This window comes from Sabethes cyaneus, chromosome 1 (assembly GCF_943734655.1).
Source record: "Sabethes cyaneus chromosome 1, idSabCyanKW18_F2, whole genome shotgun sequence".
NCBI lineage: Eukaryota > Metazoa > Arthropoda > Insecta > Diptera > Culicidae > Sabethes > Sabethes cyaneus.
Window position 1 is genome coordinate 128,602,094 of NC_071353.1, and position 20,514 is coordinate 128,622,607.

The 20,514-nt window shown below is 40.4% G+C and overlaps 1 protein-coding gene across 3 annotated transcripts in view; it reads right to left on the reverse strand.

Annotated features, from left to right (window-relative positions):
- The window catches only part of LOC128732712 (facilitated trehalose transporter Tret1), a 32,532-nt gene that overhangs the window by 9,883 nt on the left and 2,135 nt on the right, over positions 1-20,514 (reverse strand). Inside the window, exon 1 of one of the 3 annotated variants that reach the window (XM_053826060.1) lies at positions 17,101-17,255. The exons of 1 other annotated variant lie outside the window; for it this stretch is intronic. Coding sequence is in view for 1 of the 2 variants with exons in the window: in XM_053826041.1 (XP_053682016.1) it covers positions 5,321-5,344 (24 nt within the window). In the remaining variant the exon portion in view is untranslated. Of the gene's footprint in view, positions 1-5,320; positions 5,583-17,100; positions 17,256-20,514 lie in introns of those variants that run through there. One more of the 3 variants, XM_053826041.1, reaches the window with a different exon arrangement.

Here is a 20,514-nt window from a genome sequence, read left to right on the forward strand (position 1 = left end):
GGGAAAAGTTGTCAAAGACATCAATCAGATGAAGACCTGGTGGAATAAGATGGACGTCAAAACAATGGACGAAGAAAGTGTGCGCCGCCTTATGAGGCATATTACAGGAAAAGCTCGAGAATTCCTTCGAAACCGTGACGAATAACTTTATCCGTATTTTTTCTTAAAAGTATGAAGAAAATGTTACATTTGTGTAAGAAAAGATCTTTAATTCAAAAATAAATAACTGAAATACACGCAATTGTTTTTGTTCCAATACTATCTGAAGCAAGCTTAAGAAACCACTTGCCCACTCCCTAACAGCTCCATGAAGTTGGACATTCGAAACGAATCAGAAGGCATGGTTCCATGAATTGGCGCTCGTAATGTTGGACACCGAGACGCAGTACAGGATTCCAACCAGTGCAAGTTAAAGGTTCTACTGGAATTTTCATGCCTCTGTGCCTCAGCCATACGGTGAGGTTGCGGTATTGAGGTATTCTTTCGCGTTTTCTTCACAAGATACATTACTGCGCATAATTTGGAACACGAATAAAAAATCTGTGCCTAAATCTGCGCAATACTGCATCGCATTTTTCTAAGGAAAGCACTGCATGTAATCACTCTTTTTGTCTGAAACATAACTAAAACTAATTATTCTTTCTGATTATGCTGGGCAATTTGATCATTGCAAATAATTTCGAGCGTAAATTTGTGAATTTTCTAGAAGTCTTAGCGTTGGTGCTAACGACGATGTTTTCTGACATATAAAATACTTTCAGCTTCACTGTAAATGATTTCGCTGTCAAATATTATGGTCCTTTTGTGAATAATGACATAATATTCAATAGAATAAAAAATAACAGAATGATCAGAGTTGTGCACAATTTAAAAAAAAACATATATGACGAAAAATGCACAGAATTAGTGGCGGTCACGGTATGATGAAAATAAAATAATAACTTTTTTGTGTTAAACAATATAAACATGTTTTCTTCGGCAAAGTTGTAGAAAATATAAAAGTAAGTAAATTTGCTGAAGAAATAACATTTCTATCTCTATCGGGTGCAGAGCTATAGAGCATTTTCTTAGAAATTTCTTTAAAAAATTAGTTTCCTTGATGGTTGAATTTTACAAGAACAGATTGCTCTAGGTCTAGGAAGGTATCGAAGTGCTCAAAACACACAGTTTTGCAGTGCAAAAATGCAAAATTTAGCAAGTATATGTCCTAAAGATTTGTGGTCTTTTGCAAAACCGTGTGTTTTGAATGCTAGAACAATCTCTTCTTGTGAATAGAAACCAACAAAAACTAAGCGTGAACAACTAATTTTGAAGGACTTCCAAAGAACATGCTCTATATTTCCGCATCCGAAAGAGATAAAAATGTTATATCTTCAGCAAATCTGTTTGCCTTTATATTACTACTTTGCTGAAAAATCGATACCTGACATAAAAGTTTTTTTAAATTTTTATTTTTAACCATGACCAGGCATGGCATAATCACTTTGACTCAATTCACATTCATTTGACAGTACCGTCTCAGTCAAGAAGAACTTAAAAAAATTATGTATGGGACGAATAAACAACTAGTTATTATCTACAACTTTTATGAATAAAGTTGGGCTGTATCTTTTATATTTACGGTGCTACAATGCTAGTAGCTCATTAGCAGCGAAGTGAACATTCACTTAGCTACTAATGAGCTACTAGCATTGTAGCATCGTAACTACAAAAGATACAGCAAAACTTTATTCAGCACAATTGTAAATAATAACTAATTCTACAAATGTCCCATATAAAACTTTGTCAAATTTTGCTTGGCTGAGGCGGTACTGTGAAATGAATATGCATTGAGTCAAAGTGATCGTGCCATCCCTGACCATGACTAACTTTTAACACTTCAGATCATGGAGAGTACTACTACGAACAAAAGTTCCGAAGACACTATTGTGCCTTGCAGCAATTTTACGAGTCCTACGCAAATTCATATTTTAATAATAATTTTCCTGTGCTTACCAAATACATTGAAAATATGCTTGTTAAACAAGGAGTGGTGCAGTGGGGAGGCAATAACAAAAAACTGATGGTTCGAATTACTAAATTGTAAGCATGTTTGAGACACGCAGAAAATAACCACGCTAATTATTTTCGCGTGGAAGTCTAAACATATTGAATCTCCGCAATATATTGCTAAAATGAAAGCAGAAGATGTTACGAAAAGAGTTTCAGTTTTCACCCTTTTGAACCACTGTGCAGTGTGGTTGTGACTAGGATTGGGCAAAATTCCCGAAAGTATCGATAATTGAATATCAATATCAAATCCGCCGCTTTATCGATACCGTCGATATATCGTTCGTGAAGTATCGATATTGGATTTATCGATACTATTTAAGGCGGCATTCTGGGGTTAGGAAATGCTACACAAAAAACAGGGATTCATAAACATTAATCTATAAAAAACATGTTGAGCAAAGACAGTGCCCCCAAAACACGCACGCAACACATCACTCGCTCCAGTGCAGCTCTATTTCGGACATGTCGTTTTATACGGAAAACCGTGCAACCTGCCAGAGCTGTTCGCTTCCGACTGAATCGTATGCTGCCCCGGAATCTTCAAAAATATGATGAGTTGTACTCCCGACACATCCGGATGACCTGCCGAAGAGTAAAACTTTAATCCGTAGTAGCACGGGTCTCCATAAAGCCCACCTGGTACTACCCTATGAACTTTCCTGCCACTGGGGACAGACGACGCAACAAAATCTGAGAGAGCACCCTGTTGATGGCTTTGACCAGCGTTATGCTGCGGTAATTACAGCAATCTATCCGATCGCCCTTTCTGTATATAGGACAAACTACACCCTCAATCCACTCGTCCGGCAGCCCATCCAGTGACCAACCATCCAGTGATGTGTCGTTGCTGGCGGTTCTTGGCCATTCCTGCAGAGTTCCGCCGGGAGTTGCTCCTTTCCGGTTCTAGCTCTTCTCGATCTCTGTCCCACCTCTGCCACTTTCACCACTATTATTATTATTATACGCGTAAAAAGCTGGAAAGTCTTTGGTAATGCCGTCAACGCCCAATACTACTCTCTGTGCTCTCTGGTCAGTTCTGAATTGCGGAAAATCGCGTGTCGTATGCTCTTACTGTTCAATAAGCGTTAAACATGTAAGTGACATTGTTCAAGGTTTTGCATAAGAGTCAATTTTAATAAAGTAAATTTGGGAATTAAGCTTAGTAGATACCTGAAAAGAAAACAGCGCGAGAAAAAATCCTTAAAATATTGCTTTCTTGAGCATTTCCAGGTCAGCTGGTTATCCCGCTTTATCAAAACAGTATCGGGATGAAATTATCGATTTAGCATAATATCGACGCCATAAATATCGATGAAATATATCGAAATATCGGCCTTCGAGCATCGATATCGCGAGTATCGATACGGTATCGCCCAATCCTAGTTGTGACGTTAGAATGATGAACATGCGCAAAGTAGCAATTGCCACCGTCGTCCGTAGAGGGCATACTAATCCTGTCCATAGAGATTTGACAGGATAGGATGCCCATTAGTCTTAAGTTCTGACGTCTTTGATATTAGGCAATGTTTAGCTAGAATAGTTTCGTTGCCGAATCGTGGACGTACGTAGGTCGGTCGAACATTAGCTGGTGCCATTATAATTTTGCCACCGAAACCAACATACTCCTACGTCAACCAAACGATCGTGTCTTGTACACAAATCGAAACTTTGTTCCAAACGATGTTCGATTTCCGAGAGAAAGGTGCTCGAAAACATAATTTTACAGAAGCAGTTTCTAATTGCATCCAGTTTGTTCGGCAAGGCATTAAAATAATTACTTAGGTGTACGATTACATCTCGTTCATTTTCCCTGGTTGGATTTTAACAAAATTAATATCAAAATAAGCATGAAAGCCTTCAGTCGAGTCCTTTGTGCGATGAAGGTTTTTAATTTTATTGAACAGAAAGCTATTATTTCTTACGGTCAACTTTTACGAGCACTTAAACTTAAACTACTGAAAATGACTAACTGCATGTAAACGACCTTTCAGAGTTGACAATATTTGAATTAAAGAGGAACGAGTTTTTAATTTTCAGTCACAATTTATTGAGTCTAACATAGCTAATTTCAAGGTTCAAGTGAAAGTCAAATTAAATACCTTAATTATTGACGACAGTTTCCGCTTGAAAATTGCCATTGTTAATGATGATAAAGTTTTTTGGATAATTATTATTATTATGAGCTGAAAGGTTAGGGCAAAAATCGATTTTGAATTTAAAGATCCTTTATATAATCCCGGAAACTATCGAAATAGTGTGGTTAGCTTGTCGCCTGAAATGAACCACCTACATTAGGTTACGTTAGGTGATTAACTTAACGGAAACGATCATTAAATTTAGGCCAGTAAATTGAAATTACTTCATGCCAAGTTTTAATGGGCCACAATTTGCTTCGTTTCAATAATCTGGTAGAAAATCTCTCGCAAAAAGTTGTTTTAGCAACCTTTTCGGGCCGTTGTAAAAGAAAACCATCAATAGGCTTTCATAATCAACAAACAACAACAAAAGTCAATTATGCATTTATTCGATCGCTCGCGAAGAGCATCACGATAAACTCTTACGGCGTGCCTGTAATCTGAAACGAGCATAAACATAAATTGCTTGTTATGCGTTGCTGATGGGTACCTTCAACAATCGGTAACATTATTTCAATTATAACACAACCATGTTCCGCGAAGTTACAATAATAGAAATATGTTCAAAACGCTTTACTTTAAAGCCATTGTAACCCTCTACTTGTAGTCTGGTGTATGTTAACATTTGAATCATGGTTACTTAACCACCGCTGGTTGCGCAAAAGGGAACAGGCTTACTGGTGAAGTACCGGCCGAGGAAATCCCATTCCGGAAATACCAGTTACCTGGTACTAGCTGTTCTTTTTGCAAAAGCTTGCTGTAGCGTTTAGTGTCCATTGCTTGAAGAAACTTGTTTCAGGAAAACACGATTTCACTGGCGAACTGTTACGCACTGAACCGTGGCCAGGATCAACTTTTCACGATTCATTACTTCTCTGCCTAACCAAATGGGCAGCTTATTTGTTGCAGTTGAAAAACATCCACATTTTCACTTCTGACTATTTTCTTTTAGGCGCGCGCACACACAAAACAACGACTGGAAACTAAAAATTTCTCTCCGCAAACAATCCATTAATTGCTCGCAAGGGCTTTCTGGCAATATGATGAAAAAAAAAAACGAAGCAAGTTTTTCCGCTACGCGCCGAGCCAACATTCCTTCACGCAAAGCTCATATCACTTATCAGGCCACCTACCCGTTTCCAACAGGACTGCACCATTTTGACATGCACTGGACCACGAAGCTTGCTCGATCGGGAACTCGTGTAGCTTCTTTTCTAGAAATCTCCAACCTCTACTGGAAGTCACGTTCTTCGGGTAAACAATTGTACGACCGGAAAACAACCAATCGACCGGAACCAAAGCACCTTCACAAGTCCGAAGTACTAACCGAAGCGACGATTTATTGGGGGACCGACCGAAACGGAGCGAATGTTTAAAGATCTACACCGTAGCGCGACCATGCAGGGACTGATCGTTTCGACGAGCGAGGCTCTGGCGAAAAGCGCGCAAAATTGGTTTCTTACAAACAACAAAGCAATGAAGTGCAATGCAATGCAACGGCAGCGGTGGATCACTCCAGCGCAGCCAGCAGCAGCGCTGTCGGTCGCACCGTAACCATCGACAACCCGCCAGCCACCCCGCATTCCGGCTACCTGTCGTTGTCGGTCGGTAAACTCAGATGCAGTCCATAAAGCTTGCGGGTGGTGTTTACTCTGTGAAAAGCGACCGGGTTTTTTGCTGCCTTACTCCACACGTCGTCGCGGATTTGGAAGCAGTTTTGTACACACATGTACGGCCACTAATGGACACACACGGTGTGTAATAAGTGATTTTCAGGGGCTTGGCACGTTGGGTAAACTGATGATAAACGGGTGGACGGGTTGCGAATTTTCCATTCTGTCTGTTCGCTGTTCTATTCGCTTGTGGAATGGTATGGAAATTCCAGATTCGAGATGGGTGGTTCAAGCAAATCCGTCGATGTAGGTGTTTCCATGAGATGACGATGAATAGACAGCAGAATGGACGGAAAGTGTTTAGCAGCAGAAAAGCAGTAACATTGACACTAATCTTGTCAAACATTGGAAGGTATTTAGTAGTTTCCAGTTTCAAAAGCATAAGTGACAAATTAACTGAATAATCGAATCAACTTTAAAAGTTCCAATTGTGCCCAGAAACAACCAAGCGATCGTTGCGAAAATAATCGCTGACCGTGAAAGCCAGTACCTAACAATAACACAGTAAACTAAAGCGTAGATTAGGTGTATATTATACGAGGCTGAGTGAAACAATTGAAAATCGACTGAAACGCTTTTACTTAGGTTTTGTGCTAATGATAATAATGTCGACTTAAACGCGCTAGGAAACCCACAGGTGCTGCCAATTAGCAAATGTGTACTAAGTGACATAAACTGTGATCTTGATATTTTGAAAATTTTCCAAACAAATACAATAGGCGGAATAGGCTTAAAAGTATTAACGCAAATATTTGGTTGAATTGAAGTCCAGTTGTTAAGGTACTAGAATAGGAATGGATTTTGGTAATATTTTAGTGTTATAACTATGTACTATGACCATATTTCGAAGGATATTTTTCAATTTGAACAAAAGAAGTCTATTACATGCCTCGTTTATATCATCAAAAAATTATAACCCAGTTTTGTAATGTGATTTGCAATTTTAGCTTACTGTTCATCACAATCTGTTTAAATAACAAACATTTTTATTGTTAGGTAGGTATCACCTGAAGGAAGAAAAAATCCCGCAGAAGATTATACCTAAATATAGTGTGTGGGATTCACAGAGATTGTACACTGCGCCGTTTCCCTTCTCCCTTTTCACATAATTCTGTACTCTCAGGAAAGCCCCCCAGAAAAGCAATTACTGCAAGATGAAGGTGTGCTTTTGAGCACTGTTACTTCACCCGTCGGGACGTGCATCGATCCGAAGAGCGAGACCAAGTAAATATTCATTATTAGCTGGATTTACCATCTATTTGTTTGCTCTGTTTATCTCGACACTTTCATTGCATCTTTGACATGCCCTGCTGACAGCCAAATGGCCTAACATAATTTTATTTGGTCCTTAACCCGGATAAAAACCTATTATAAAAACCTTTTTTAATTAGTTTTTATTCGTCTTCCATTATGGTACAATCATTTCAATGTTTTAATTGACTTCAAATAACCTCCATAAAACGATTTGTCATTGACATCAAAACAAACCTACTGCTGTAGCGAGAATTTTATCGTTAAGGCTAAAACACTTTCCCTTGCTTTAGCGTTTGTTAAGATCTACGAACAGTTAGAAGTCAATAGGAACAAGATCTGGATGGACTTACTATTGCTATTATCGCACTTGCTTTTTACTTCTGGCAGCATAGAGCAGGAGTGAGTTTATGCTATATGAAGAATTTCTCTCCACCGTACTCGATTCTGGGCTACTCATCGCCAATTCGTTGAGCGTCTCGAAACACGCAAGTCGGCTTCCTGATTTCACTGCACAGTCATCTGGCATCTTAGCACCGTAGCCTCTCGACTTTCGCCAGGTGCACGATGGTAGTCTACTCCGACAGTCCGCAACCTCTTTAGTTCGAATTCCGTATGCAAAGTTGCAGTCTCAAGCCCATAGAGCACTACCAGTCTGATCAGCGTTTTGTACATCGTCAGTTTTGTGCGGCGTCGAATACTCCTTGATGGAAGCGTCTTGCGGAGAAAAAAGTAGGTAGGACATGGAGCTTGAATGCGTCGTTGAATCTCCTTACTCATATCATTGTCGGTGGTGACCAGAAATCCCAAATATATGAACTCATCAGCCACTTTCAGTTCATCGTTGTCAAACTTGCTTCTTCTGGAGCCTCTTCCTACCATTTATTTGGTTCTTGACGCATTGATTTACAGCCCAATTCTCCTAGCCTCCGTTTTTTAGTCTGGCGTAGATCGTCCCAAGTTTCCTGGTAATGATGTCAAAGTTCTCTGTGAAGGTTAGGAGTATGACTAGGAGTATACTGCCGCTACTCGCATAACAGTGATGTTACAAAACATGCAAAACAGTTCATCCCCTTGTCGCAACCTTTTTCGTGATTCAAAAGCAATCCAAAGTGTCTCCAAAATACGCACGGAGCACATCACTTGCTCAAGGATTGCTTTGATCAGCCGCGTGAGTTTGTCCGGAAAACCGTTCTCTTTATTCTTTATTATAACTTTGCCAACAGGCAACAATGTCCTAATGGCTCTTAATACCTAATACAGCAAACATCGAAACATTGAGACAAATTTAGAACGTAACACTTGCTGAATATCGGGGCAATCGATGTTGGAAGTCAGGATATCGGAAACTACCAAGGCGCGCGCTGTTTCTCGGCGTAATTCGAGGGTGTATAATCGGATGAGCTGGCAGCGATCGTCGTATCGTGTATTCCTCGTGGGCTGTTGTCGTGCATTATCTGCCATAGTTATTCGGGCTTGACTGTATCATATGCTGCCTTAAGTCCACGAAAATATGATCTTGTTGCACGTTGTTCTCCCGACATTTCTGGAGGATTTCTTGGAGGATGAAAATTTGATCCGTAGTAGTACGGGCCCCCCTAAAGCCCGCCTGGTACTCCGCAACAAAATCTCTGAGGATAGACGACCTAACTAAATCAGGGAGAGTATCTTGTAGGCGGCATTGTTCAGCGTAATGCTACGGTAACTTCAGGAATCGTGCCAACCGCCCTTTTTATAGATAAGACAAATCATGCCTTCCAACAACTCCTCCGGTAGTTTCTCCTCCTTCCAAATCGTTGAAATTATCCAACAAAGTGCCACTGCTAGTGGTTCTTTACCATTTTTGTTGAATTTAGCCGAAAGTCTATCCTTTCCTGAGGATCTATAATTCTTCAACTCATCGATTTCTCGTCGAACCTTTTCGAGATTGGCAGCCGGGATGCTGTAATCGTTTGTAGGCATTCCCTGGTTAACTGCCCTTCCGTCTTCTTCTGTAATATCACCATTCAGATTCCCATCGAAAAACTGCTTCCACCTGTCGGTCATCTCGCGCTCGCTTGTGACTAGGTTTCCCTCTTCATCCCTACACATGTCAGGCTTCGGTGTGTAATCTTTAAGAGATTGATCCATCTTTTCATTGAACTTGCGCGTCTCATTAGCCCAGAATAGTTGTTCTAGCTCTTCATGATTTCTGCCCTCTTTCTGTCGCTAAATTCTCCCTCATGGCAATGTATAGACAGTTTTGCCAAGCTTTTTTGTTCCTCTCAATCGCTTGTTGGTGTTCCCCGTCAAACTAGTCATTTCGTTTACTCGTGGTTACTTCATCTAGCACCGCCGTTGCGGCCTCATTGACGGTCGAGTGTATCCTGTTCCACACGTCTTCGAGGGTGGAAGCATAGTGGTAGCTCCATAGTGGAAGGTAGAGCTCCGTCCAGTAGGCGCGCGTAGTTCTCGGTCACTCGCGGGTTGTCTAATTGCCGAATGTTTAATCGAGAAGGGCGGCTTTGTTGCGAGATATAAACCAGCGATAGTTTTGAGCACCCTGCGCCAGTTACTACACAAGTTCCGGAAGTACAACTTGCAGACACATTATCTGTTTGTGGACTTTAAGGCGGCGTACGATTCAGTCAAACGAAATGAGCTGCAGCAGATAATGCTAGAACATGGTTTTCCGACGAATCGAGTTACGCTGATTCGTGCGACACTGATGGGTCCAAATCATGCCTGTTGGATGGACTGAAGCAAGGGGATGCACTCTCTAAACAGCTATTCAACATCGCCTTGGAAGGTGCAATACGAAGAGCAAACGTGGAAAGGAATGGAACTCTCATCACGATATCTTACATGCTTTTTGGCTCTGCGGATGATATCGATATCATCGGAATCAACCGTAGAGCAGTGGAAGAGGTCTTCAGGCCTTTTAAAAGGCAAGCGGTGAGATTGGGGCTTGCCATTAACACCGTCACATGATTGCTGGCAGGGAACGTGGGAGACCAACTTTGGTTGGTGCCAAGGTGGAGTTAAATGGGGAACGCTATGAAGCAGTAGAGGAATTTACAAACCTTGGTACACTCGTGACACGTGACAACGATGTAAGCCGCGAAGTAAAACGACGAATTGCAGCCGCGAATCGGGCTTTCTACGGATTACATAGCCAGTTGAAGTTCCGTAGTTTGCAAATTCGCCCAAAACTGGCGCTCTATAGAACACTAATCCTCCCGGTGGCTTTTTACGGACATGAATCATGGACGCTAAAGGAAGCTGATCGACGAGTGCTTGGAGCTTTTATGAATATATGAATATATGATACTACCACCTGCCTTAGCAGAACCTCCGTTCATAGCAATGAGCCTATCATGTCAAAAAGAGTTGAACACATTCAACGATTGGTCATGCTTCCCAACTCTTGTATGAAGGGCCAAAAGGGAATTGGTCGATAAGCAACATCACTTACACGTACCAGGGATTTAGAGAATCTCCTTCCAAGGGCTAAGTCGCCTGGGTCAATCGTTGAATAAACCGTCTTAATGCAGAATGACTCCAGCAGGTGGGGAGAAGAGCCCGCTCATTATCCACGATGTGTTGTTAATCGGGCCAAGATTAACCCTAGAAAGTTGACTGTTTCACTCTCCCTAGGCCCACCGCTTCAAACAAGTGCTCTGATGGTCCCTTCCTCTTCCCAATTCTAGTTTATTTATGAAATGTGGTATATATGAGTAAAAATAGAACAATCTCACCAGCAGTCCTTCGAATTGAATAGAGTTGCGGCCTTTTGGTTTCCATAAGTGCTTCTAATAATTAATTTATTTTTTCTTCTGGTATCCAATATCCATGTGCAGTATTAACACTCGTATTGGCCAAAGTTTTCACTATATAGCAAGAGCTGCTTCATAAACTCCTTAAAACTGGCAGTTTTAAGCAGAGTGCTTGGAGCTTTTGAGCGTAAAATGCTGCGCTCCAGACTTGATGACAAAATGAAAAATGGAGTGTGGCGCAGACGCATGAATCATGAGCTGTACCAAGTATATATGTAAATATGCTGATATAGTGAAGGTAGTACAATGTGGCAGACTGCGGTGGGTTGGGCACGTGGTCAGAATGCCCGACGAAAGAGTAGCCAAATCTATTTTCAGCAGAGAACCAGGAAGAGACCATAGACTCCGAGACAGACCCCGCACTCGATGGGTCGCTGTCGAACACGATGCACGTTCAGCTAGTATTCGTGGGGATTTGAGAACGGCAACCCAGGACCGACAGTACCAGAAGACCATAATGCGTTCGGCGCAGGATCTTTGCCACTAAAGTAAAGTAAGTAAGTTTTGAGCACACAGGTACTGGTGCTAGGTAATGATCCGAGTCGGTATCCGCACCCCGTAGGAAGCGTATGTTTGTAATGTTCGAGATAAACTGGCCATCGACGAGGAATATGGTCAATTTAGTTGAATGCTCGTTGGTTAGGTGATCTCCTGGTAGAAAGTATTTCTGATCACCAGGCCTCGGGAAGCTGCAAAGTTGATGCTTCGCTGGCTGTTATCGTTCGTACAGGCTATGGGGCCCGATCACCGGTCTTTACATCGTTTCCATACCAATCTGGGTGATCATATCCCCGATGACGATGTTGATGTCTAGTTGTGAATCCCAGCTAGCATTTTCATACGTATAAAAAAGGTAAAAATCAGCATTACGTACAGATATACATGCTAAATAAATCGTATGTCATGAGCAAAATTGGCATATCCGTACTATTTTGAAGGCGATATACGTGATTACGAATAATTTTGAGCATTTTTTTTTTGTATGGACTCATGTATAGTTAGATCTATTGTGATATCGCCCGGGTGTTTGCTGTATGACCTGCACTGCATTTATTTGCTATAATCGCTATTGAGTGAGCGATATGCTTATTGAATTTCATGCGTGCTTGTGTGTAATTGGGTTTTACCCTTCTTTCAATGCTTTCTCTACTTTACCCACCTTGTTCCACATGATAGCACTGTCCCCAATTATAGCCATCCCTGGCACTGCACACCAGTGCATTTAACTATAAGGGTCTCATATTGCACTGTCAATAGGCCTTATCGGGATAACATAGAATGCAGCATTCACATTCACAGCAAGTCACTTTGAACATCGAATGGCTTGATTCTACTAAGATTCGAACCCACGACCATTCGCTTGCCAAAGCAGACTCGGTAACCTTGCGGCTACAGAGCCCCTCTTTTGAGCGTTACGACTATATAAGTATTTATATACGATAATATCCGATTAAGCGCGAGTCGCTCCGTACTACTCTACGATTTTGTGCTGAAAATCGTATGTATGTCAGTCATTATCATTATATACGACAAAAAATCAACTTGATCCCACTTTATCCAGCTTTAGTTACGATTTCGAGTTTGTTAGGAGATATTTATAATATTTATAATATTTATATTTATAAGAGATAGTTTTCGTATATTGATATACGAGTTGGTGCTAGCTGGGATTGTACATTGCCTCCAGCTGCGCATAAAACGCTTTCTTATCATCGTCAGGTTTACCTTTGTGTGGACAGCGTACGTTTATGATGGTATAACTAAACGACCTTTTATCCTCAACAAACACATCCCCACGTTGATCGCCTTCCAGTCCATTACGCGATTATGCATTCTGTCCATCACTAAAAATCCAGTTTCTAACTCGTTTGTCGCTCCACCGTTCCGGTAAAATTGGGCTCTGGGTCCTCCACACCTTCTCACAGATTTACCACAGATTACCTGCATTGCCACGAGGCCGAACTTTTATGGTTCTAACTGATCGAGCTGTACCCTCTTGCCACCCACGAAATTCAGCTATCTGCAGTTCTAGGTACCAAGTATCTATCCGATGTTCTTATTTCGTCACTTTTATCAATACCGAATGTTCGGAGTCTAACTGTTTTGATTTTTCGTAGTTATTTTGGTTTGGGTAGGTTGCTTTACCAGGGTCATACCACCGAGCCTCGCTACTTCCATCTTAGGTGTAGTGCCGAAACAACATATTTCTTGTTTCAACCGCCGGCTCTGGATCAGACGTTGTCGTGAGCCGCTCCTAATCTAGAATGCAACCGCGAACTTGGTTGAGGAATCGTCAAGTCACCAAGAGCCGCCCCTGATGGACATTCAAGGCTGACAGGCCCCTCGTTGTCTACACACTCAGGGTTGTCCTTCCCTATCGGTATACGATCTTAGTTTCCACCGGGTTGGTTACCGGATCTCCGCTAAGGTTGCTCGTATTCCGGTTGATACCAAGGGGAGGTAGAGATAGGAGTTGCTGGATAAGATGCTAATGACTGCTCTGAGGTCTATTTTACGCATTATCCAGCCGTTTACCAACAGAATGTAGATACCTTCAACAAATAGCTTTGTTAGAAGTGTCAAAATCAACCCTTTTAAAGTCGAATTTCATCGTCAAAATCTTTGTAATGAGTGAGGGTGGCATAAAAGAGGTTAGCAGTGAAATTTGAATGCTGTAAGTCTCCCCCAGGCTCTGTGGATCGCAGATATTGATGAATCTTTGATCCACAGCGGACTGGAGCCAATTTTTGAAAAAATCGCTCGACGAATTTTTGAGTTACGCCCTTTTGAAGTTAGAAAGGGTAGATTGCTCATATAAAGTAAACAAAAATCTTCAATGACACTTCCAAAATGAGCTAAAATAACAGCCGGTATTGATTTTCATGCAACATATGGTCATTGGTGGCCATTCTAGGTGTTTTACGCTGTATTGGGACTAACCGGGAATGTTTCGGATTAAATTATCGCTGTGGGAAATGGCCAGCTTCGAACATGAACTAATACTTATCATGCGACACCTCAAATTACGCCAGAATTTAAAAACTAGACCAATCGAAGTCAGATCAACTACCTTGCACCACGTTGGTTATATTTGGACATGTAACGGGGACTTCCGGGAGCACTCAGACAAGTGGCCAGTTTCGTCCATGAAGAAAAGCTTAAAGTGTGACACCTTAAATCACACTAGAATTAAATAACTAGATCAATGGAAGCCTAATCTGCTATCTAGGGTCAGGTTTGGTCATATCTGGACATATTTTGGGGACTCCGGGAACCCTTAGGAAATGACCAGTTTCGAACATGCATAGAAACTCATCATACGACACCTTAAATCACACTAAAACTTTAAAAATAGATCCATGTAAACCAAACTGAGTACCTAGAACAACAATGGCCAATTCCTGACACGGTTTTATTATCAAACATATACCATATTGCTTTATTGACTTCCCTACGGGTTGCCGGAGTCCCCCAAACATGTCCAGATATGACCAAACCTGACCCTGACTAGTTATTGAATTCTAGTGTGATTTAAGGTTTCGCACGATAAGTTTTTGTTCATGGACGAAACTGGCCACTTGTCTGGGCGTTCTCGGAAGTCCCAGGAACATGTCCAAAGGTAACCAACGTGGTGCTAGGTAGTTGATCTGTCTTCCATTGATCTAGTTTTTAAATTTTAGGGTAGTTCGAGGTGTCGCATGGTAAGTTTTTGTTCATGTTCGATACTGGTAATTTCCAACAGCGTCAATTTAATCCGAAGCATTTCCGGTTAGTCCCAATACAACGTAAAATTTCTAAAATGGTCGCAAATAGGCATATGTTGCATAAAAATCAATACCAGCTATGATTTACGTTCATTTTCGAAGTGTCATTGAAGATTTTTGTTTACTTTATATGAGCAATCTACCCTTTCAAACTTCAAAGGGGCGTAACTCAAAAATTCGTTGGACGATTTTTTCAAAAAATGGCTCAGAGGTGTAGGATGGCAATACAACCCCACTGGCATTTGCCGTTTGAATGGCCTATTTTATTTTTTAATAACGGTATTTTGAACACCGTGCCCTTATTAAGCGTGCGAAGTATTTTAAACTCCACCAACATTGAGATATTTTTTGATACGGATTCTACCTCTTCTTCCGTCTGTTGTACTCAAATTGTTATTATTGTCAAGTTGTTAATTGTTTGTTATTTATTTATAAAACATCATTCGACGCAGAATTGTCTGATGAACAGTATTGCCTTTGGAAACACTGATTGTTAACAAATTATTCGTACACTACGCTTCAAATAGGTCAACCGAACGCTGTTACCTCAAACAGTCAAATGCGCTTTTTATGGGTATCACCCGTGTAAAACAGACGATATCCAACTGGTACCAGTATCGAGAGCTCGTTTCCGAATAATGTGAAAAGTAAAGGGCCCATGTTGCTTCCTTGAGAAATCCCTGCTAGATTACAAAACAGTTCTGATTTTGACCAAACTCGTGACTTTAGTCATGACCTTGAAATGCGGTCAGGCATATATTAATATTTTTTTTTGAAACGATGATTCTACAATTGATGAAGGGACGGTAAGGGAAAGTAATGAAGAAGGATTTTTTTCCGAGAATGAAGGGGAAGGGTGGAAAGGAAGGTACACGGGTACCAGTGAGCGACACGCCCTGGCAGGTGTTGTGGGTTTAAATCCGGTTATAATCTCTGATTACAACTTGGTTCGACCCATGCACCTTCCAGCATTGGACAAAAGATAGGAGTCACAACGACAACTTGTTAAGCATAGCTACCTATTACCCCCCCCCCCCCCCTTCCTTTCCACCCTTCCCCTTCATTCCCGGAAAAAAACCTTCTTCATTATTTTCCCTTACCGTCCCTTCATCAATTGTAGAATCATCGTTTCAAAAAAAAAAGTTCTGATTTTTCCTGAGCGATCTTGGTACATAAACAGTAGCCAAGCAACAAAAACCATTTTCTGGGAATCACCACAAGATTTAATCCGGAAAACTCTCGGATCCACAAAATGCACGAGGCATTACGGCTGATTTGAGTGACCCCTGTGTCGTCAAAAAAGTTACTCATAAATCAACCAACTCTCAAATCAGTCTGTGGGCCGCACGAAACAACTCGGTTGGCCACATGCAGCCCGCGAGCCGCAGTTTGGCCATCGCTGGTCTTGATGGAGCAAATGAATACAATTTGTTCATCCAGCAAACCCGGTGTAATGATCTAATTCCGTAAAAGTGTCACGCATGTTAGATGTCATTACCGGTACCAATTAAACATTAGGTTTTAACTACCCAAAGCAAATCTGTTTTTTATGCCTATAAGACTTGTAAGTTTTCGTCCGCTCGGTAATTTTACTCAGGTGTTACTGCTGTTTTTTCACACCTTAACACTTTCTTGTTTTGCTTTGTGAGTCATTTACTAAAAAGTGATTTGCTTCCTACATTATTGGTTAAACCAAGCGTGCTAACTTGTCACAAATTTTAGCAATTTTTCAATTTGTGAGGAAATTAGGAAGCTAAATTTAGATTGTGTAGATTGTGTAGATTACTTTGAAACTATATCTGAGTCGCTATGGATGGGTTTTAAGTTTTCTATCAAATCGTGTAAAAAGATACTTTTGGTATTCATGGTTTCTTATAGAAAATCGTTTTGACAAGTTTAAAATTTATTTGAGTCTGTTAGTATGGTATCTGAAGGTCAAAATGCAGGTTTCGAATTTTTCTGTATTAATACCAAAAGTTGTGAATTTTAAAAAATTGATAAATGATTATTATTATTTATCTAAAACGAAATTGGAGCTGATTGGAATCTGCCCAAGCAACGCGATGTTAGCTCTTCTGGTTGCAGCGACCTATTTATAACCGGAATTAGTCATATAATCAACTTTATAACAACTTTGTTAGGAGGGAAGTCAATAAGAAAGCAAAAGAAAATCAAATCGAATAGAAAAATCCGTACAAAAAGCGACTTTACTGTAGTATATGCTGCCTTTTCAATCGAAATAATACCGGCATATAAGGTTCGGGCGTATCACTTTCCAACACAACAGTACTTTGTTTATATGTATCAAACTGTTTTATTTTGTACGCAATTTCCATATCTATACCTAATAATGTAAACTGTAAACAAAAAACAGTTGTTTTCGCGGCTTGTATGGTTATGTAGTACGTACCTATCGTAACTTATCGTAAGTTTTGGCATTCTGGTATGTTTGTTTACATTCTCAGTCACAAATGGCCAAACTACCATGATAGAACTCTATCGTTATCTTCGGAACATTATTGTATAGTAACACTGCAGTTCAACTACGTATTACATGTTAAACGACAAAACCCTTTGTCATTCGTCCACTTTCGATAATTGTTTTTCCTGTCCGCAGGTAACACTAGCACCGATATAAGCATACCTCTCACCGGTTAGTGAAATGGGAAGTCAGCTTGTTTATGGATTTATTCAGGTACTTGTGTTGCACCTAAACACACTGACTGGTGGTGTAAAGATAAAATGCCGTATAGTCACAAGCGAAACGTTGTTTGCTGGACGTACCGTACCGGGGCGATTAAAATAACTCGTAAACCTGGAAATCTATCGTACGTACTAGCAGAAGGTGGCAGCTATGCTGCCGTAGATTCTACAGTTTGCCCGAGCTGTGGGGGTTTTGTTCGGATAATTAATTGATAGCGGAAAGATATGATCAGCACAATAAGAAAGAATTAATAAAGCAATTTGTTATACGATTTAAAAACATGCTTTGTGGTACATCAAGTCTTTTTTGTAGAAATATTACAGTCTGTAACCGTTGAGTGGTCAATGTGGAATGGAAAACCTTTTTATACGTGAAGTCACGTGCGACCGGGCCCTTCAGGCTCCATCTCAGAGATGAAGAACACAGCCTTTATTACTTGTACATTTTTTCAATTACATGGATTGTTTACAAACGTGTTGCTCATATCGCCTTCGAATGTTTTTAAAATGTTTTGACATTATTTTTCACATTCCTCTATTTTTTTGCTTTTTGCATTTTATGGATTTGAAATCCGGAGATTTGCACTACATATCAAACGTCAGAACTCTCGAATTCCATTTTATTTTCGGAAAGTGGAAATATTCATTTCAATAACTAAGCCGAAAAACTGACAGGAGCGGTCTCGATAGCATTTAAACTTTCCTGATCCGGTTGGACAAGAATTCACCACTGTTACTGCGGAATTAGTGATTTTCATCGCTATAAAATTAAAAATTTTGAAGCAAAACAACCGGTTTCACTGGTGCGACACCATTGATGGCTGCATCGTTGATCGCTGATTTAATGGTAAAAGTTTTCGGCTCAATGTCACCTTCTGGATCTGATATATGAATATCGGGTTTTCTGCTTGCATTGCCAGATGCATTTCGCACACTTTTCGGAGTGGTTTATTGGCTGTTGACCATTTTCGGAGACGTCCCCGACGCTTAAAGATGTCAAGGTTAATGTAATCTGCATCTCTTCGGCGACAAGAGCAAATCTTGAAGCGATTGATTCGGAGCAAAAGTTGCATTTAGGGATTGAATTTCCTGGCCTGCGGCACGGAGCAAATTCTGCGTAATAAAACGCCGCTTCTGTAAAAACACGACTTTTAAACTTTATGTGTAGGTTTCAGTGCTAATTCCCGTCGTAGTAGGGAAAGCCACTTCAATTTTCATCATTTCTAGATTTTAATAAATTAGATTTTAACAAATAATCCAAAAGTTCTTGTGCTGATTTGACTCAAACACACTTGCCGTCCGATCCGTGCACATTAATTTTACTACAAAGCGATTATTATAAGCATTTTATTGAAATTACGTAACAGTTTTTAAATCAGTTCATAAAAATTTTGCTTCGTCCGAATCAAAAACATCAAAAATCACAACAATGCATGTACCAAGGAGTTTCCAGTAAGGTAAGGTACCGCGGGGCAATTGGGAGTAGGGGTAGGTGTGAACGGAACTCATAATTCTCTTCAACCTCGTTTTCTCCAACCGAACCTTTCTAGAAATAAAAGATACAACTCAAACGCATGTAGGGTACGGGTGGGTATTTCCAGCCTATTAAGCGCAAGCCTGAACAATATTCAGGAATTACGTTGAAACTATATTTATTCGAGACAAGATTTTTGTACCAGTTGATAGAATATTATTTACTGAATATCGACGTGTATTTTGGTCTTAATGAAACGCTACTGAATTTGAGTTATAGTCGCGAGAAAAGATGAAGTCGCGGCGGCTAAATTGAGCCCATTTTCTATAGTGGTGTCTGTGTTTTTCAAATCCGACCGGTCGAAGTAGCCTGCACAGGGATTAGATGCTTTGCAAAAAACAGATCAAAAGAGACCGATCGACAACGTTTCGGTATTGCCTACATTCCGGGCTCATTGAAGATAATTAGTTTTGCAGTGACAACAGCTTGCTGCTGGCGCTAGTGTATCATTGAATCGTTCATATACATTAGCGCCAGAAGCAAGTGGTTATCACTCATATACTAGCTATGTCAACACGATAGAAGCTTTTCGGGCCTCACATATCGGTAGTAGTGTAAATAATGCACCATATGCTGGAATTAAAAACAAAATGCTGCTAATGGCTAGTGAATGAAAATTGATTTATATTTTCATATCAGAGGGGAGTTTTTGTGTTCTTCCACTACTTCACAGCACACTGTTCTTCACAGCTGTTTAGTTTCTAGATTAAGTAAACGTGATCATAATTGTGTGTTTTCCAAACCATCATCAAGAGCGGATACGCGTAAGCGATTGCTGCTGGTTTTTTCAGCCTGATTCAATAGCCAGCCAGTGGAAAAACAGTGGTTTTGATGGTTATTGAATAAAATTTAGCAAATTACTTACATTTTTATGAAGATAGTTATAACACATTAAAGCTTATAAGTGCTACATTCGTTTCAGTATTGTTATATAGCGGCTAAGTTTTTATTTGGGAAAGCGCAGCAAAACCAGGAAATGTATGCCGAATTTAGTAGCGTGCTGGGAATACCCTCCCGTACCCTACGCTGGATCAGTACAAAAAATCGTGTTTATGTCCATTGTCTGCATAAGCAAATGATGTCATGTTGAGAATGACATTTGAACCATTTTTAATTTGTACGTCGTGCAAACCAGCGGGGTTCAAATTAAAAAAGTGTTCAGATTAAAAACGGTCAAACGAACAGGGGTCCATGGCATCATTTTTGTTAAATAATTTTATAACCATAGACTGAGCGTCGGTCATACATGTCTCAACAAGTGTACCAAGTGTCGGTCTCAGAAACCCGTGTGGGACAAATAACCAGAATTTTTCAGCTGGCTTAGGCACAGTTTCAACGGCAACAGAAATATTATCATCCATCCTGGTTCCACCAAACAGTTTTTTTTATTGTCTTTATTTTATTGTCACTCGGACCGTTTGTTTGTCCGATAATATGATAAAATCGGAGAAGTTGAAAAGATTTCAGCATTGATAAAGTCAGCCGAAGTATGCAGGATTGTTATTCAATTGTTCAACAGACTTCATGCAGCCGGTACAGAACCATAATAAGTTCGATTGTTTTGTTCATTAACGAAAGCTAGATTCG